General features: G+C 54.5%; 1 protein-coding gene across 6 annotated transcripts in view; it reads left to right on the top strand.

Moving 5' to 3' along the window:
• Arap1 (ArfGAP with RhoGAP domain, ankyrin repeat and PH domain 1) overlaps nt 1-2,384 on the top strand; it is a 62,806-nt gene extending 60,422 nt beyond the window's left edge. For 4 of the 6 annotated variants that reach the window (XM_047516414.1, XM_047516416.1, XM_047516418.1 and 1 more), the window contains 3 exons: nt 69-132; nt 1,419-1,568; nt 1,820-2,383. In XM_047516414.1, coding sequence (XP_047372370.1) covers nt 69-132; nt 1,419-1,568; nt 1,820-1,837 — 232 coding nt within the window. In that variant the 3' untranslated portion in view covers nt 1,838-2,383. Of the gene's footprint in view, nt 1-68; nt 133-1,418; nt 1,569-1,819 lie in introns of all 6 variants that reach the window. The other 2 variants (XM_047516419.1, XM_047516420.1) reach the window with 2 other exon arrangements.
• The last annotated feature ends 15,347 nt before the right edge of the window (nt 2,385-17,731 follow it).

Genomic DNA, 17,731 nt, shown 5'->3' with positions numbered 1-17,731 from the left:
AGACAGGCTGGGTAACTCCCCTTCAAGCCAGGCCCTTTGCAGTGTCCAGACATGTGCCTTCCCTGCAGGTACCTCTGCTGTGACACACAGATGGAGCTCCGGGAGTGGTTTGCCACCTTCTTTTTTGTGCAGGTACCAGGTGCAGGGGGTGTGGGGAGGCTCTGCTGTAGAGAAGGGTGCCTTTGTTTCTTTTAGGCCATCCACTGCTTCAAGGAGATTTTTAATTGCTTGTAATTCATTTACCTGTATGTTCAGTAAGCCCCTCCTAGTGTCTAGTGTAGTCCAGCCCTGAGCCAGGCCTTCTAGGGATAGTGCATTGGACCCTGCCCTTGGGGCACGCCCCATGTAGGAAGAAAAACAGATCCAGAAGTGACCTGTTATGTTCTAATGTGATCAGTGTAGTGAGAGAAGGAAGCCCACGGAACCTAACCTGGTGGGCCTCAGGTGGGAGGGGGACTGCAGCAGGAAGAGGGAACTGAGTCTCTGGGCATGGGGGAGGGTTCGCCAGGAGAGGAATGGCTTCCAGGCAGAGGGTACAGTGTATGCAAAGGCCTGGAGACTTGAAGAAGTCCGGTTTGTCTAGTGGGGTGTAAAGGGAGAAGCCAGGAGGGCCAGAAGTTGGCTCTGGAAAGGGAATCAGGAGCAGAAGCTCCCAAGAGCCTTGAAGGCCACACCTGGATGCTAAACTTGACCCAGAAGGTAGTGGAAGAGTTTGAAGCGAGAGAGAGAGAGAGAGAGAGAGAGAGAGAGAGAGAGAGAGAGAGAGAGAGAGAGAGAGAGAGAAGTGTGCAGGTTTGAGTCTGAGAGGACTCATTCTGGATGTGTGGGGGAAAAGGACCAGAAGCACAGCCTAGGGTCCAGGAGGCCAGAGAGTTGGCTGCCACCCAGATACAGGGTGGTGATGACCACTGAGCCAAGAGGGACAGAAGCTGCTCAGATATAAAACAGATGAGTTAGAACAAGGATTTCCACATGGGACCTCAGAATGGTTTAGGGAAAGGGGAGACAGAACTACCAGGGCCCTGGGCTTAGTTCTTTCCTCTACCTACATTCTTTTTAGTCTTGAGCTTCCTGAGAGTCAAGGCTTAAAGGGAAGCAGGGTCTATTCTGTATGATTCCTGCTGAGGAGGCACAAACATGTTTCTCTTGGAGAAATATTTTCTCGGTGCTGCATTCTTGGAGAGGTTTGTGGATCCGGAGATGGAAGTCATTGAGTAATGGATCTGGCTGTTCGCTGGGGATAAGGTCCTGTTCTGCTAACAGCTGCTTCTCATATCGGCTGGGATCAAAGCTGAGGGTGTCACCTCAGATCACAGCTGGAGGCTTTTCTGGGAAGTGTGGATGGATCTGGAGCCCAGTGTCTGGGTGAGCTGAGGCGTGCCCAGACCCCAGCAGCCCTCCTCTTCCCTGCTCCCCAGCACGATGGTCTGGTATGGCCCTCAGAGCCCTCACGTGTGTCCCGGGCAGCCCCTGAGGTCCGACTGGGCAGTGTATCACTCATCCCCTTGCGTGGCAGTGAAAATGAAATGCGCCGGAGTGTGGCAGCCTTCGCTGCAGACCCCCTTTCTGTGAGTGACTCTTTGTCCCTGTGGGCAGAGGGCTGGGGAACTGGCTGGATGCCTGCCTTCCACCCCCCTCTTCATTCTTTGAGAACCCTCCAGTCCCTGCCCTCTACCTTGGTAGGTTCAAAAGCCCCCACCACCTGGCCCTGGGGATACCAGCTGATGAAACTTCTGTGGCCACCCCTCCACTGCTAGCTGCCTGGTCCCTCGACTATCACAAAGCACTTACATAATCTGGGCTTCTGTGCTCCCTACAGCTCCTCCGCAATGTCTGAGAACTCAACCAGCCTTTTCTCTGGGACTGCTGCCTTGACCAGGACCGGAAGCCTTCCTGTCCAGACACACTTGTGCCCTGGTGTGAGCCAGCAGGGGGCGTCTGAGGAAGCCATACCCCACATCCCACATCCTGACCACAGCATGGGGCTTCCTGGCAGGGATGCGGGGCCTCAGGGTTTGCCCAAGGAGGGATCCTGCTGGCTCTTCAGGAGTTCAGCCTTCCTGGCCTAACTTACGCACCCCCCAGTGTCACCCACCCTGAGTTTGTGGGATTGTAGAGATGGGTGGAACCAGGAGCTCTGGGGGACACCAAACCTTTCAGAGACTGGAGGCCCTGGGGCCCCGCTGGAAGGGAGCCTACCCCCTTGCACAAACTCCAGAGCAACAGGAAGTGGAGGCTTTAAAGGAGCATTCAGCCGGGCAGGGAGGGAACTCCTAGGGAAGTTTCTACATGGCCGAGAGCTGAACTTGGGGGACGTTAGCCCCCACTTCCAGTCTGGGCTTCCCCACTTCGGTTTTTTTTTTTTTTTATAATATAAATATATATCTGTATATTTTACCCTAAGTTGCTGAGGCCTATGATTGGTTGGGGGGACTGTGTGTCCTGGGGTAGGTGGGGACAGTTGGTCTGGAAGCCCAGAGGTAGGTGCCTAATGCCCTGAAACTGGGAGTTTTGATCCAGCTCTTTCCAGACCCTGTGCTATTTAGACACTCTTCCCTGCCCCAGGCCAAGCCCTGGCCTGGCTCTGTACCATCCCTTGTCCCACTGTGCAGCCAGCCTGGGGGATCTTGAACAATGTCAGGCTGGTTAGCAATGGACCTGAGCTCCTGCCGCTGCTGCAGTCTGAGCCAGGGCCCAGGTATGCATGTAAGTGACTCAGGGAAGGAGGCACAAGGCCATGGATTCACAAAAGTTTTAGTGAACTCAGAAGGAGGGCCCCTGAGCACACTCCTCCAGAAGTAGGGCTCACCTTGCTCCTGGGAGCTGCTCTTGCTGGGCACTGCCTGTCCATCTCCTCAAGCAGACAAGGCCTTAACCAGCAGGGGAGATAATAAGCTGTTCAGAGACAGATTTGGGACTCTCTGGGAAGGTGCCAGACACCACATTCCCACCTCTCCTAGAGCCTCATTATCAGTGAACAGATCTGCTGTCCTCCCAGGCTCAGCCAGTAGGTCTGGGCAGAGCTGGTCAAGAATGGGCCACATGACCTCTGACTCTTGTAATCCTACTCAGTGGGGAGGCCTGGGTGCCCATGGAATCCCATAGAGTGGGTGAAACTGGAGTTGCCTCCTGTTAGCTGATACTGCTCTGGCTCAGGAGCTGGCTGCAGGAGCCTCCCAGGACCACCAGGGGGCAGGCATGGATTGCTCATCCCTGTCTGAATAGGCTGAGGTTTTGCTCTGCTGGGGCGTGGAGTAGGACCCAGCTCTGCCTTTGACTCCAGGCTGGTGATATTCTGGAAGGTAGCACAGTACACGAATGTGCCTTGGAACCCCGGGGCTCTAAGAGAAGGGAGCAGCCCTGCACCAAGCACCTACTGTGAGCCTGTGCTGCTGCCGTGTGCTCAGTCTCCCCTGGGCCAAGGAGGAAATTGGGCCCAGAGAAGGGAGGCAACTATCTGGAGGCCACACAGCTCTTGAGTCAGGCCTAAGGACCTCCACTGTCCTACTTTGGAGGAGTCTCTCTTGGCTTCATTCCTGATTCCAGCACTGTTTTCCCCTTTCAGGAGTGGCCCTGTGTGCTCCCAAAGGACAGGGATCTGAGTGGGCAGGAATCAATGACAGTGCAGCTTTCCCTTGGAATGGGGGTTGCACCCCAACAGGAGCCTTCAGGGCCTCAACCCTAATGACATGTGCCTGTGACAGCAGTGTTGGGTGGATTAGAGCAGGGGGCTCTGCTGATCCTGTCACAAGAATTCCTAAAAAGGGAGCTTCTTGGGACCCTGGGTGGTTGGTACACTTGTTCAAGGTTGTTTGGGGAGAGGGGTGGGTGAGGAATCCAGAGCTAGAGGTGGGAGCAACTCTTGGGATGGGTATTCCTGGTGGTTGATGTTGAGAGAGGAGGACAGGGCTTTGAGGGCCAACCCATGTCTAGGCATAACGCCAGGGGGCCACAGGGAGTCCTGGAAGAGAAGGCCTTGGACATTCAGGCTGGGTAGTGAGGGTTTTGTGGGTGGAGAGGAGGCTGAGAGGGAGGGAGGCAGTCTTGAGGTCTGCCTCTTTCTCCTCCTTCCATCTCAACTTTCCTGCTCTGCAAAGTGTCTACCCTTAGAGCCTAAGTAGCCCTCAGGAGACCCCTTTGGCTCACAGGAAATGGGTAGGACAGGGGAGGGGAAGAGCTGGGCCCAACCTCCCACTCTCCTTCCCTTTGGGTCCAGGGATTAGAGTTGACCCGGGGCTGCACCCCCTGCCCGCGGCTTGCTATCTCACTAAAGCATGCGTGTGGATGCCGACACTCCCATTCACAAGCTGAGCGGCTTCATGGGAGCTACTGAGGGCTCTGATCCCTGTGTGTACTTGGGAGGTATTAATAGTGGCTGTCTCCTAGTGGGTTCTTGGAAGGATTAAATGAGCTGATGTGTGAAGCACCTAGCACTGTCCCTTGCTGGTCCTCTTCCCAGATAGTCTGATATCCTGGCATCCAGAAGTCCTTTCTAGGTCCAGTGTATTTTCATTCCACACTCACTCATTGAATGCCCACTGTGTGCAGAGCTTCCCAGAACACATGGTGGGGAACAGATGAGTAAGTGGGGTGGGGGTGGGAGCCCTTTTGTGAGGGATATTGATCAGGGACATGCCCCATGGGGAGTGGGAGTCTAGAAGGACAGTGTTCCTGTAGGTGGAGCTGAGAGGGAGAGAGATCTCCAGGGGAGAGAATGGCTTGAGCATAGGCAAGGCCACATGAACTGCAGGGACTGGAGCCCAGTGCCCCTGGGCATCCCGGGGCCTCTCCTCCACGCCCCTCCTCTTGGATCTTTGCTCCATCCCCTGCTCTGAAATATGACCACATCCCAGCCAAATGGGCCCTTTGAGACCTTCCCCCATCAGAAAAAGGCATCATTTTTCTTCTCTTAGCCTTCTCTGTGACCTGAGTGACCCAGGCCTTGCTCTGGGGACTGACCGTCTGCTTCTCTCACTCACAAGTACAGTGGGCTGGAATCGCCCAACCTCTCCTCCAAAAGGACACCTCCTCGGGAAGCTCTCTGGTTTGCTCTTCCATCCCACTGTACTCTGCGTGTGTGTGTGGTGGTGGGGCCACATGCACCCAGTTAGGGACTAGCCTAGCAAAGGGCTGTAAGGAACAGCCACTCTGGTCAGCGCAGGCTGGCCTAGCCCTGGACTGTCCCCTCTCCCACACCACTTTCAGCCGGTGGAAATTTCCGCACTTTCTCTGCCCTGGTTACAGCTCCTACTGCTGTATTTATCACCCTGGAGACACAGTGGCACAGGCGCACACATGCCGCGCTCACACTCATGCTCTGCACACACGTGCCTATACACCTCAGCCTGCACTTTCGGTTCCGCAAGTCACACACACACACACACACACACACACACACACACACACACAGCATGTGGAAGAACACCCACACACAAAGAACTCTCTAGGAAAATGTGCTCCCCTCCCTCCCTCCTCCTCCTCCCTGTCCGCCCACCACCACCCACCTCCAACCCTGAAACCAAAGAGATGGGCTGGACGGTGCCTCCCACCTCTTGTCAGCTGGGAGGCATTTTCCCCCTGGTGACTGTAGTGTGCCCCCCTCTCCCCAGTCCTCCCTTCCTTCCCCCTCCACCACTTCTGCACTCCTGTCCTTTTCCAACATAAGTCACTCTGAGTTCTCTCTTTGTCACTCTTTTGACTTGGAAGTGAAAACTGTCCTTCCTCCCTCTCCTGAGTCAAGCTGGGGACCTTACTAGCTGATGGAAGAGGCACAGGGACAGGCTGGGTAGGCCTGGGGGCCTGAATCTCCTCAGCTACTGTCACCTTCAGTCCCTCCTCCTGGGTGAGGGGAGGGTTGTATGCCTAGCACCATGGAGACCAGCGTCATGGCAACCCAGTCTGGGTGGGCACAGCTTTCTTCCTCCTTCAGGGTTGGTGGCCCATAGGAGGAGCTGCCAGGAGGCCTGGAGGAGGTGGTCTTGTACTCATGCCCAGAACTGGTTGCCATGTCTGCCTTATTCCTTACCACCCCCAGGACACCTTGACCACCTTGACCACCTTGACCAAGGTGCACTGTAGCCTCTAGTGCTGCCAGTCCAAGGGGGCTGGGAAGTCCTCTCTCAAGCTGAGCTCTCGAGCTGGGGGCCAGAGAGGACAGGGGCTTGCCCAGAGTCACACAGCAAGTCTAGCCAAGCTCCCGACTCAGATCTCATTTCTCTTTCCTGGTCTCCTGTTTTCCACCAGTCATGGGGGGCAGAGAGGTCAGTCCAGCCTCTGTTCTAGTTACTTGAGACGTCTCCAGCAGCCCTTTGTGTTGGCATGATACAAATGACAGTGCCGGTCAATCATGAGAGAGCGCCCACTGTCTCCTGCGCTAAGCTTTGCATGTGTCATCTCACTTAATTCTTAGAAGGAGATCCATGAGGAGGATGACCAGTGAGTGGCCTCGTAAGGTCCCTCCCAGATGGAACTGGAGGACCCGAGCTTTATGTATGGCACCCTCTCCAGCAGCTGCTGTTTTAATGAGTGGCAAACTCTTCATTTCTCTTTGTTATTAGAGAGAGTTCTTGGGGAAGATCTGGGGCTTAATCTGGATCTGACCTTAGGGTTTCTAGAAACCGAGGGTTGTTTCTAGGAAGATAGAAACAGCCTTCCTCATGTGGTTAGATCTAGGGAAGACCTCCCCTCCCCCCAGTACACAATGTAGAGACATAACTACCAATCCTCAGGTCCTCTCAGAGCCATGTCTACTGACCAGGCTGGAGCTTAGGAATAGAGGCGGGCAGGCCCCTGCTCCTGCCTGGCCTCAACTTGTCTCCCAACCTTGATGGAACTGTCACGTTGCAGCTGGCTTATGTAATCACTCAAATATAGCAGCTGCCTTTATCCCACTGAGTCACACCCCCTCCATCCCCCACTCAGGTGCAGGGAGTTAAGGGGGGAAAAGTAGATCAGGGCTGAGTAGGAGGCTCAGGGTCTCTTGGCAAGGAGGATCCTGCTATGCTGGATTGTAGGGTGGTCGTGAGGGAGCTGGGGCTCCAGGAAGAACAGAATCTTCCCCAGAATATGAAATCATATGGGCCCATGGCCACTGAAATTCCACATTCCTGGGGATCCCTCCCCAGGACCTCAAGCTATATCCAGTCTTCTTTCCTGGGCTTTTGTCCCAACTGAAAGAAGTGAGTGAGGGAGAGGTGTAGATTATGAAGAGGAAGTAGTTTGAGGGGCAGAGGCCATGAGTCCCTGGTCCTAGGCCCAGCCCTGCCTATTACCTGCTTTGTGACCTGTGCATTTTTCAGATGTTTCCCTATCAGTACCATGAGAGATAGAACTCTACTGGCCCTAGCATCTTATGCTTCCTGAGTCATATCTCTGGAGATGACATTAACTTAGTCAAGAGGCACCCAAGTGTTGAGTCCAGCTCCATTCCAGGCTGACTTCCCTCTTCAGCTCTGCTCATCCCCAATCTACCCATTCTTCCTGAGCCACATCAGCACACTCCCACCAAGGGACAGGGTAGGCAGGAAGCGCCACCAAATTCTGAGTGAGTGACTGAGTGGCCTTTGGCTGCCTCTCTCCAAACGTGATAATTGCCTCAGCTCCCGGCCCAGCATGATGAAATCACTACCCTGACCCAGGGTCATCCCTTCCCTCAGAGGGCAGCACCGACTGGTCTTGGAACCTGCAGCTGACACCCAACTGTTCAACCATGGGACTGAGTTCCCAAGCCTTCCAGAAGAGGTGAAGAAGCCGCCACACCTTAAAGCTATTGTAGAGGCAGTGATGACTTTCATTTCTTTGTCAGCAAATATTCCATCATCCATGTGTGACCATGCTTACTGTGGGAGTGCAGGGAACTGTGCCAAGCCTTTCTCATGCACATGGTGCTCTTCCAGCCATTGTCATTGGAGCCACAGGTGGCAGCTTCCTGACTGAGAAGGCGATGGATGCTGAGTGGCGCCCTGAGCTCCCTACCCCCCCCTTCCTTCCCCTCCTGGGCCCCTGTTGCCAAGGCCAAGGCCCAGATGTGGGCCTACCCTGGCCTCCAGCCACAGGAGTCATCCAGGAATGTTCAGGCCAACTCTGAAATCCATGTTCTGCCAATTACCAGCCTTTCCCCAGAAAGCGTAGGGCAGTGTCATCCTCTGCAGCCTCAGCCTGCCCAGAAAAGGCGCCTGCCTACAGAGCAGGTAGCGGGGGCCCTCCACCACCACCTGCACCCCACCCCACATCTGCAGCCTCTTACGGAGGCCTTGCTCCTAGGTGGCCCTGGGCTGAACTCTTGACGTGCACCATCTCATCCCTACATTTGTCTCCTTCCCTCCGACTCCACCAGCGTTTCTTCCTCAAACCTGCTGAGGCTGCCCAAAGTCTAGGAGCTGGCACTGAGCTGAATAGAACTTTGGCCTGTCCTCAAGGAAAGCAGCACCCAGTATAAGAAAAGATGAGCCTGAGCAGCGGGGTGAGGTGGTGGGACAGGAGGCAAGTTCAGCCAAAGGCTGCCCTGCCCCTCAGCCCAGAATTCTGGGAATGGTGGGCAGGGTGTGTGCTGAACTGACCCAGGAGTGGTGCAATAGGATTTGGGGCTGGCACAGAAAAGAAAGATGCGGGCAAGTCAGCCTGAGAGGAGAAACAATGTACAAAATCAGGAGACATCTTAAATGCCAGGGTGAGGAGGTCGGCTTTGGTCCTGAGTGCACTGGAGAGCCTTGGGAAGGGTCTTGAGGCATTACACGACCATACAGGTATCTTAGGACGATGCAGATGGATGTGGAATAGAGGGACTGGACTGGGTAGGGGGCTGGGGAATGACCAGGGGAATGGGGAGGAAGTGGGTGCGTAGGAGATGGAGGGAGTGGAACATGTGACAGAACCAACAGGCCTTGTGGAAAGTGGAGGAAGAAGAGACCAAGCGACTTTGGAGTTTTCAACCTGGGGATTAGAAGTTTGTTGGTGCCTCTGATACAGGCCAAAGGTGTGTTGGATGTTAAATGTTGAGTGGGGTGTTCCCGGAGGAGACAAGGAGCCATACAGCTGGAGTGCCAGAGAGGGAGCCGTGCCTCAGGAAACAAGAGTTGTTTGTACGTTGGGGGAAGGCCCCCTTCCGGTGGGGGTGGGGTGGAGACAGGAGAGACAGGGCTCATGGTCCTGTGAGAAGCACCGCATTGAGGGGGCGAAGAAAAATGAGCCAGTGAGGGAGGGAGAGGAGGGGCCGTCTGGGAAGTGGGAGGAAAACGACCGTGTAGGAGGAGGCGGGGGCGGGCGCTGAGAAGTCGCCTTTTTGGGCAGTGAGGAGGTAGCTGGAGCCTGCGGAACCTGCAGTCCTCCCAAGGCGATGAGGGCGGCGCGGAGGCCGATTCCAGACCTGAACTCCCCGCCCCACCGCTTTGCACAACTACTCTGCTTCCCGCGAGCGTCCTGACTCCTCCCATCCCCTTCTACAGCGCCCCAGCTAGCGAAAAACCGAGTGGGCTGACCTCCAGCGGGCCGCCGGCCAGGGCCTGTGAACGAGGCTCAACACAGCTCAGCACCCTGGAGAGCAGCCCGCGGCGGGGCGGGGGCGGGGCCGACTCCAAGGCTCCGGAAAACCGGTCTTGGAGTGTAACTCTCACTCCTTTCTGCACCGCTCCTGTCCCGGCCCTGAGCCAACACCTGAGGCTCTTAGGCTATTGGTTCCATCAGTTCCACTTCTTCAGTGGAGGTAAGGGACAACTATATACCGGGAACTTTAGAGACATCTCCCAGTAACCCTTCAGACCTGGAAATGGTGACTCCGTATTTCAGGTGAGAAAACTAAATTGGAGTTCAGAGAAGTGAAATCAATCGCCTAGGCACGTGCCAGAGAGCTGCGATTTGAATCCTGCCTGCCTCGCTCTAAGTCCCGGAGTCCCTGTTAGGCCATACGTCCTGGACTTTGATTTTATTCCTGCAGACCCAACTTCGGGGCAACTGTATCTGGTGTGGCATTAGGATGGGGAGGAGACCCTCTCTCCATACTCCCAGGAGATTTCTAAGGTCGAAGCTGCCATCATTCCGAGTGGGAGAGCATAAAGGGGGCTGAGAGTGGGGTGAGGTGCGGCACCTGCACCACCCATGCCCAGGAGGCACCCTTCTTTGAACTCTTCAGACTCAGCTGCTTATTGGCCAGACTCCTCAAGCCAGTGAAGTGGAGCTGTGAGAGACCAAGACTCACTGTGGTGGGCTGGAACCTCAGAGAAAGCCTTCCCAGCTGGCAGGAATGGAGCAGCATGGCCCAGGATGGGTCAGTTTGAGAAGCAAGCACAGCTCTGTGCAGGCTCAGCTGATCAGGACTAGCCCGACCCTCATTCCCTTTGAGTGAAAAAGCAGCTTGGCCAGAGACCTGTAGTTCTACCTTCTGGGGGAAAATTCCCCCTCACATTTTCTTCCCTGATATTTCCTAGGGTAGAAGACAACTGCTTGCTGCAGCACTCAGCCTGAACAGGCCTCCTGCACATGCCTAGTTGTTCCTATCCTTCCCTCCTCACCCCCCATGCTTGCACACACCCTTTAGCATGGTTTCCGTTCAGTCTCACAGGCTTCTCTGCCTTGGAGCTCATTATGAAGGTGGGGGCATTCTCCCCAGCTCAGGGAGGTGGGGTCACTGTAGCTCCTCCTCCCTGGAATATACCCCTTCTGCCTTTAAAGACAACTCAGATCCTCTCCCCCAGAAATGCTTGCCAACTTCCCTGGCTGGGTCAGAGGCTCTTTCTGGGCTCCACAGACCCTGTGCTTCCCTTTATCACAGCCTACAAGTCTCCCCTTCCTCACCCCAGCCTGGGTGCTTCTCAGGACCCAGGACAGTCTGAGCTGTGTCTGATGGGGTTGACCTGTGGTAGGTGTTTGCAAGTGAATGACTCAGTTAACAGTGGAACTAGGACTTCACACTCCCTGACCCCTCCTCCTGCTCAAAGTGTGGAACTTTTGCTCCTACATACAATAGGAACTCTGCTGAGACATTCCCTACCTGTCCATTGCCTGAAATGCTCCTAATCCATTGGGTTAAAACTTTGTCCTGAGGGATCTTCTCTGAGGACAAGGCAGAGGCACAGTGTGCCTCCCCCATGCCTATAGTCTGGAGGTGAAGGCCATGAAGGGTATACTGTGGCCTGGGTGCCCACAACTTCTAGTAAAAAAAAGGTCCATGTTCACACATTAGCTCCCAGCTAAGCAGAGCCACCAAGAGGGGTCTCTCTGACAAGGTTCTGAGTCTGAAGGCCCTCAACGAAAGTCCTTCCCAGGCTGCTGTGTAGCATCTCCATGCTGGGATGCACCCTAGGATGTGATACAAAACCAGAAAGGGTAGCAACTAGATCTGCATGAGGCCTGGCCCTCTCAGACTTGAGGAGAACACAGACATGTCCCTCACCCTGAAGGACTCTGATGGAGCAGCAGAAGGTCTGGGTCATGTCCACCTGCCCTTCAAGTCCCCAGCTCATGACTGCAAGTTCCTCATTCTCACCCTCTGTCTCTCTGCCTCGCCCCACCTCTTCTTCCCTCCCTCCCTCCCTTTCTGCCTCTGATTTATTTTTTTCCCCTTTTTTTCTGGCTTTGTTCCTCTGTGTGTGTGTGTTTCCCCCTATGCCTCTCTGATCTCTGTATTTCCGCCTTGCTGTCTCTGAGGCTCTAATCCCTCTCCCCTCTCTCCTTCTTCATGTTTCTTTCCTCCTTCCTGTCTCTGTTTATCTCTCAGTCTCTCCCTCTCTGTGTGAGTCTTCCCTCCCTCTCTGCCTCTCTCTCTCTCTCTCTCTCTCTCTCTCTCCCCCTTCCTCTCTCTCTCTCTCTCCCTCTCTGTCTGGGCCGCTCTCTGTTCCTCCTCCCTCCTCCCTCCCCCTTCTGCATTATCAGACCTGCTCCAACCTCCTCCCAGAGCCAGCGAGCAGCCTAGGCAGTGGCAGCGGGAGAGGCGGAGCAGCGGGGCAGCAGAGCTGGATTGGGGTGTTGAGTCCAGGCTGAGTGGGGGGCAGGCTGTCTCTCTCGGTCTTCGTGCCTGCTGGGGGCGCCCTGCCCAAAACTCTGGGCAGGGAGGGACAGGGCAAGGTGCCACCTTAGTCTGGCTGGGGAGGCAGACGATGAGGAGTGATGGGGCAGGCGTGCGGCCACTCCATCCTCTGCAGGAGCCAGCAGTACCCGGCAGCGCGACCGGCTGAGCCGTGAGTACTAGCAAGGGGCTGGGGTCTAGGAGAGTGGCTGAGAGGGGCCGCAGGCTGGGTCCTGGGAGTCCCTCCAAGGACTGGGATTGACAAGGAGCTAAGCCACGTGGGAGGATCGATCCTGCTCCTGGGCATCTGGTTGCAGGACTGCAGCCTCATTGGGGTCTCTGTGCAAGGTGGGGATGCCTTGTATCAACCTTGGAGGTGTTGAGGCTGGGGTCTCATCAAAGGGACTGCTGGTTGGGGGAGGGGCTGGTGATGAACCTGAACCGTCCCTTGGGGGCTGGGATCAGGGAGCTCTGCCAAGGAGTTCCAAGGAGCTCTGGAGCTGAGATAGAATGGTTCAGGACTCTGGAGAAGGATAGTACCTTGGACAACAAGGGTTGTGTGTGTCTATGTGTGTGTATGTGTAGGAGAGAAAAAGGAAGAGAAAGAATATGCATAAGGCAGAGTAACCCTGGAGCAAGAGAGGGTCAGGGATAATCAGCCTTCATGGAATTGAGAACTGGGGTTCAGAGCCACCACTTTATGCAACTTTACCACAAAGCATCTATCCCAGGACAGGGTAGAGAGAGCTACGGAGCTGGTTGGGATGAGGCCCCTGCACTCCAGCCTCATGTTTGCCCACGTGCAAAGGGGTGCATATGCAGATGGAGGGTGGGATCAGTGGAGGTGCTTCTCCAAGGGTTGCTGAGGTGGCAGACAGGTGATTGTGTGCACTGTGTGTGTATGTGTGTGTGTGTGTGCATGCACATGTGCCCAAGTCAGAGGTATAGATCTATGCCAAGCTATGGGAGTGTGTATGTGTGTGTGTATGCAAGTGGGGTGTTAGGCACATGCTGGGTGTAGAGGGGCCTGTAGGGTTCTGGGGTCCTTGGTATTTGGATGTGAAACAGCCTGTTGGATCTCAGGAGTGCCCCTGTGTGACTGTGGGTGTTTATCTGCATGTATTGGAGTGAAGACTGGTGTGTGTGTGTGTGTAGGTGTGTGTGTTAGGTTGGGTTTGCATGTTGGTGGGCGTGTTAATATGTGTGCTGTATCTGTAAAATTAGTGACTCAATATGTATGTTTGATCCAGTGTGTGCATTCCTGTTTGTTATTTGTTAGTGTGTTGCTCTGCGGGTGTAGGTGCGCATATTAGCACAAGTGTTCAGGTATGGGTATTGATCATGGTGCTAGTGTGCATCCATGTGTGTGTATCTTGGTGCTTCTCTGGTGTGCAAGTATGTGTGCATATATCTCTATGTGTGTGTTCATCTGAGTGTGGGGGTGGTTGTTTCTTTCCCTTCATGGTGGAGGACACAGCTGGGACACTGACCTGCTCAGCCACTGGGTGACTGAATGTGTGACCATCTCCATGAGCCCAGGACGATTCATTCTACACCCTGTGGGGAGACACAGAAAAGAAACAGGCAATAATGACTGTGTCCTCCAGGGCCTCCTGAGCTTCAGAGACATAAAATAGCTTGCACATAATTAAGCAGTAAAGATCACCATCAAACAGGTGGGATGGGTGCGGGACCAGCATGAGCAAAGGCCCTGGGTTGGGACAGACACATGACTGGAGCAGTGAGGAAGAGGAAAGGGCAGGGAAAGTGGTTGCCAGGGCATGCTGGAGCCATATCCTGTGGAATTTTGAACCGGGTCTCTTGAACTGTGTCCAGGAGCTGTGTCTGGGAAGGTTTTATACATGAGAGGGACATGATCGATTTGGGTTTTAGAAATCTGCCTCAGTGGCACTGTCAAGGTTGAACTGAAAGAGCAGGATGGGACCAGGAGGCCAAATCACCTGGCCCCAGTGAGGTCTGGGGCCAAGTGGGCCAAGGGGCAGACCAGGCTTTCTGAAGGGAGCTTTGAGGACCTGGGACGGGCTGGACAGAAGGCATGCAGCAGGCAGCATTGTGGTTGCTCAGACTTTGGGTGGTGGGGGAGCCTCAGAGTCAGGATGTCAGGATAAACAGCTCTTGGCAGGTTCAGGCCAGCTGGGTGTGGGCTCAGGCAGTGGGCAGACCCTTGAGGAATTTCTAGCTAGGATGCACAGGGTCAGAGGTCACAGAGGCCCCTCTTGGTGGACAAAGAGATGGACTGTCAGCCTCCTCTGGTTGCAAGGTGGGATTGAACCTCTTCATCAGCCCTGACCCCCAATATCCTTCTCCTTCAGGCCCTGCCCAGAACTTCTTGGGTAGCTGAGCTGGGTCAGCTCACTCAGGGTTAATTGCCATTTCGCTCCCTGCACCCCCTGGTTCCCCCTGCCCACCAAGCAGCTCCTGCAATTCTTCCTGCTTCCCACTCCAGCCTCCTGTCCCCAGGGACTGCTGATGGCTTGGCTGGGATCTAGCCAAATGGTGGTGTGGGGGGGAGCAGAACTCCGGTAGTACCCTCTCCAGTCTTAATGGACTGGGAGTCTCACCCTCTGCTGTCAGGCCAGGCCTGCTGTCCCCAGGCCTCTGCTGCTTGGGCCTATAAAACCTACCCACTCAACAGGGTCCCATTACTGCATTCATTCATTCATTCATTCGTTCATTCATTCTTTGGACAGGGACTCCCTCGTGCCTGTTTGGTGCCTACTGGGCTGGCCACTGGGGACACAGAGAAGACACAGACCCTGCTGTCAGAGAGCACCAGTCTATTGAGGGAGTCAGGAGTGGAAACATACAACCCTACTGTGTGAGCAGTGCTGGACCCTGTAGGATGGGTAGCAATTGCCCAGGCAAGGAAGAGCAGAGGGAACAGCATGGAAATGGGTAGGTATGAAAGACAGCAACACGTTGAGGGGCAGAAGGTTGAGGTTGACAGGAGCAAGAAGGGACTTTGATAAGAGGAAGAAAGGGCAGAAGAGGCCAGATTCTCTAGGATCTCCAATGCCATGCTAAAGACCTTGGACTTTTCCTTGTAGGAAAGGAGCTGAGGAAAGGTTTTTTAATAGGATGCCTCCCCTAGGAAGCCCTCCTTGGTTGCCCCCTCTCTCTGATCTCATGGCCAATGCTGATGTCTCTGTCCCTGATGGTATAGGATCAAGAATGAGACTCTGACTCGGCCTTCCCCTCCATGTCTCCTGTGTGGAATACCTTACTCAGCCTATCTAGGAGCTCCTCAAGGGCAGGAGCTGCTTTCCCACCCCTTGTGTCCTGGGCTGTGCAGCCTCTGAGAGGGAAGGGATATTCAGAGCCACTGTCTAGCAGTGGCTTCCCTCCTGTATGCTGTGTGCCTGTGTATCTGTCCAGTCCCCTACCTGCACATCCTGGAGACAGGATGCTCATCCCTTTATTCCTGGTGCTTATATTGGTCATGGGCCTTCTTTACAGGGCCTAGGGTCGCTGTCTTTCTCCTAAGCAGAGCCAGGCTGGTGCATAAAGACCCAGGAGTGGCCCAAACTCATCTTAGAGAATGGGAGAAATGAGCAGTTTTTATTTCAACTATACACAGTGAAACTGAGGTAGGGCCCGACCTGGATTCCTCTCTTTATCATTATCTCAAAATAATGATAAAGAAGCAGGCACCAACTGAGCACAATGGCTCATGCCTATAATCCCAGCCACCTGGGAGACTGAGGCAGGAGGATCACAAGTTCAAGGCCAGTCTCAGCAGCTTAGCAAGACCCTGTCTCAAAATAGAAAGGGCTGGGAATATAGCTCAGGGGTAGAGTGTACCTGGGTTTGATTCTCTCTCTTACACACACACACACACACACACACACACACAAAAAAAAAAAAAAAAAAAAAAAGGCATGACTTGAACAGGGAGTGAGGATAGACTATAGGAAGAACTTCCTTCCTGAGCAGGGCTGTGAAATCTGGCTGCCAGAGAGTGGGCTGTGAGGATGAGGAATAAAGTGTCCTGAGACAGGAGGGGAGTGGGTGACAGATGCTGTTCATCCCTGATCCTCCTGCAGGGCAGTGGACTGAGCAGGGCAAGGGAGCATGGGGGCTCATTTATTCATTCAGAGCCATTTGCAGGCTGCTGCGCAGAGGAACATGGCAGCCCTGGGGGGAGACAGACAGAGCCACTGATCATGTAGGGGGATGCTGTCTTCCCTACCTGTGCATGTCAAGGGATGGCAAGGAGGAGGTGCCCCTGGGGCTGTCCTTAGCAGGGAGAGTCACTTCAGGCTGAATTGAGAGAGAGAACCAGGAAGATGGGTGCCATGTGCACAGGTCTGGAGTCAGAGCTAGCAAGGTTTTATTAACGCCAGGACTGTGGGAGTTCAGAGTGGCCTAAGTATGAAGTTCAAGGCTGGAGGGAAGCACTGGGCAGAGATGGAGTGGGAGAGGAGTGGGTCTCTCCCAGCGCCCCTGCCAGGGCCTGCCAAGGAGACCATCCCACTTGAGAATGGATATTCATTGAAAAAGCAGCAACTCTGGAAATGAGGGAGAGGCAGCCTTTGAAGAATATGGGTCCTTTCCAGAAAGTGGCATGCAAATGAATGCAAAGCAATATGCAAATCAGCCAGCTCCGGCTTGGCAGCTTGGCTGGGAGAATGAGACATCACCCCTTCCACGTTGGCCTCCTCCCCCTCTGCCCCAGCCCCTGGCCAGCCAGACAGCCTTGTCTACTACTCTGAGCACCCCAGCTCATCTGAGCCAGGAGACTGTGGCCTCCAGGGCGGGGCCCACAGGCTCCCTGTCAGCACCCCCAGCCTCTGGGGAAGTGGATATATTTAGTAACAGGGATGTTTTCACACATTTATCTCCCATTGTTCAGCTGCCTACTCCCTAGGAAAGGCCAGGTCCCTAGTGATGTGACCCACTTCTTAAAGCCCCTGAAGTCACCCTCTCACTGCCCTCCTTGAAAAACAGGAGGCAACTGGGGCTTTGTGAAGCAGGAGGGATTTAAGTCAGATATCTGAGAGAACTTCCTAACAGTGTAGCTGCTGAGATGTGTGCATCCTGAGAATTTTGGGCTCTTACTCTTTGGATGGCTGCCCTGCGTTCAGAGGAGACTTTCAAGATAGAGTTAAGAAGGTGGCAGATAGACATAGATTCAAATTTCCGTTCCAGAGCTGTAAGGTCCTGGGCAAGTTGCTTAACTTCCCTCTGAACCTCATGCAAGTAGTGCAGTAGAGATAATCCTACCTTCCTGGCAGGATGGTTGTGAAGCATCTGAAGTGCGGAACTTAGCGCAGGTGCTCATAAAGGTTAACTGCTGCCATTTTGAACCACCCACACTCACCTACACTTTTAGAAAGATTCAGTGGGGGCCTGGAGCGGGAGCGACCACAGCTAGGAGCCCAGAGACAGTCACTGTGTGGGAGAGACAAGGAGGACTGAAATGGAGTGCTGGTGGGTATGGTGAGAAGCACAGACGCTCTGTGGGAGGGGCCAAGGTGTCTCAGGGACATGCGACCACCTGGCTAGCCTGCCCCTCTCTGGTCTGAGACCAATATCCAGGGAGCACAATGGAAGAAGGGGCTTGAGGAGGGTCGAAGCCTGGAGGCCACACCCATGGCAGCTGTGAGTCATTCTGGGAGTTGTAGTCTGGCATGAATTTGCAGGAAGTATAACTTTGCACTGCCTCTTGTCATTCAACTCCACACCCTGCCGCCAAGGCGGGCTGGCAGCAAG

The sequence above is a fragment of the Sciurus carolinensis genome, chromosome 11 (assembly GCF_902686445.1).
Source record: "Sciurus carolinensis chromosome 11, mSciCar1.2, whole genome shotgun sequence".
In the NCBI taxonomy this organism is placed as follows: domain Eukaryota; kingdom Metazoa; phylum Chordata; class Mammalia; order Rodentia; family Sciuridae; genus Sciurus; species Sciurus carolinensis.
This window is presented reverse-complemented; position numbering and strand designations above follow the sequence as displayed.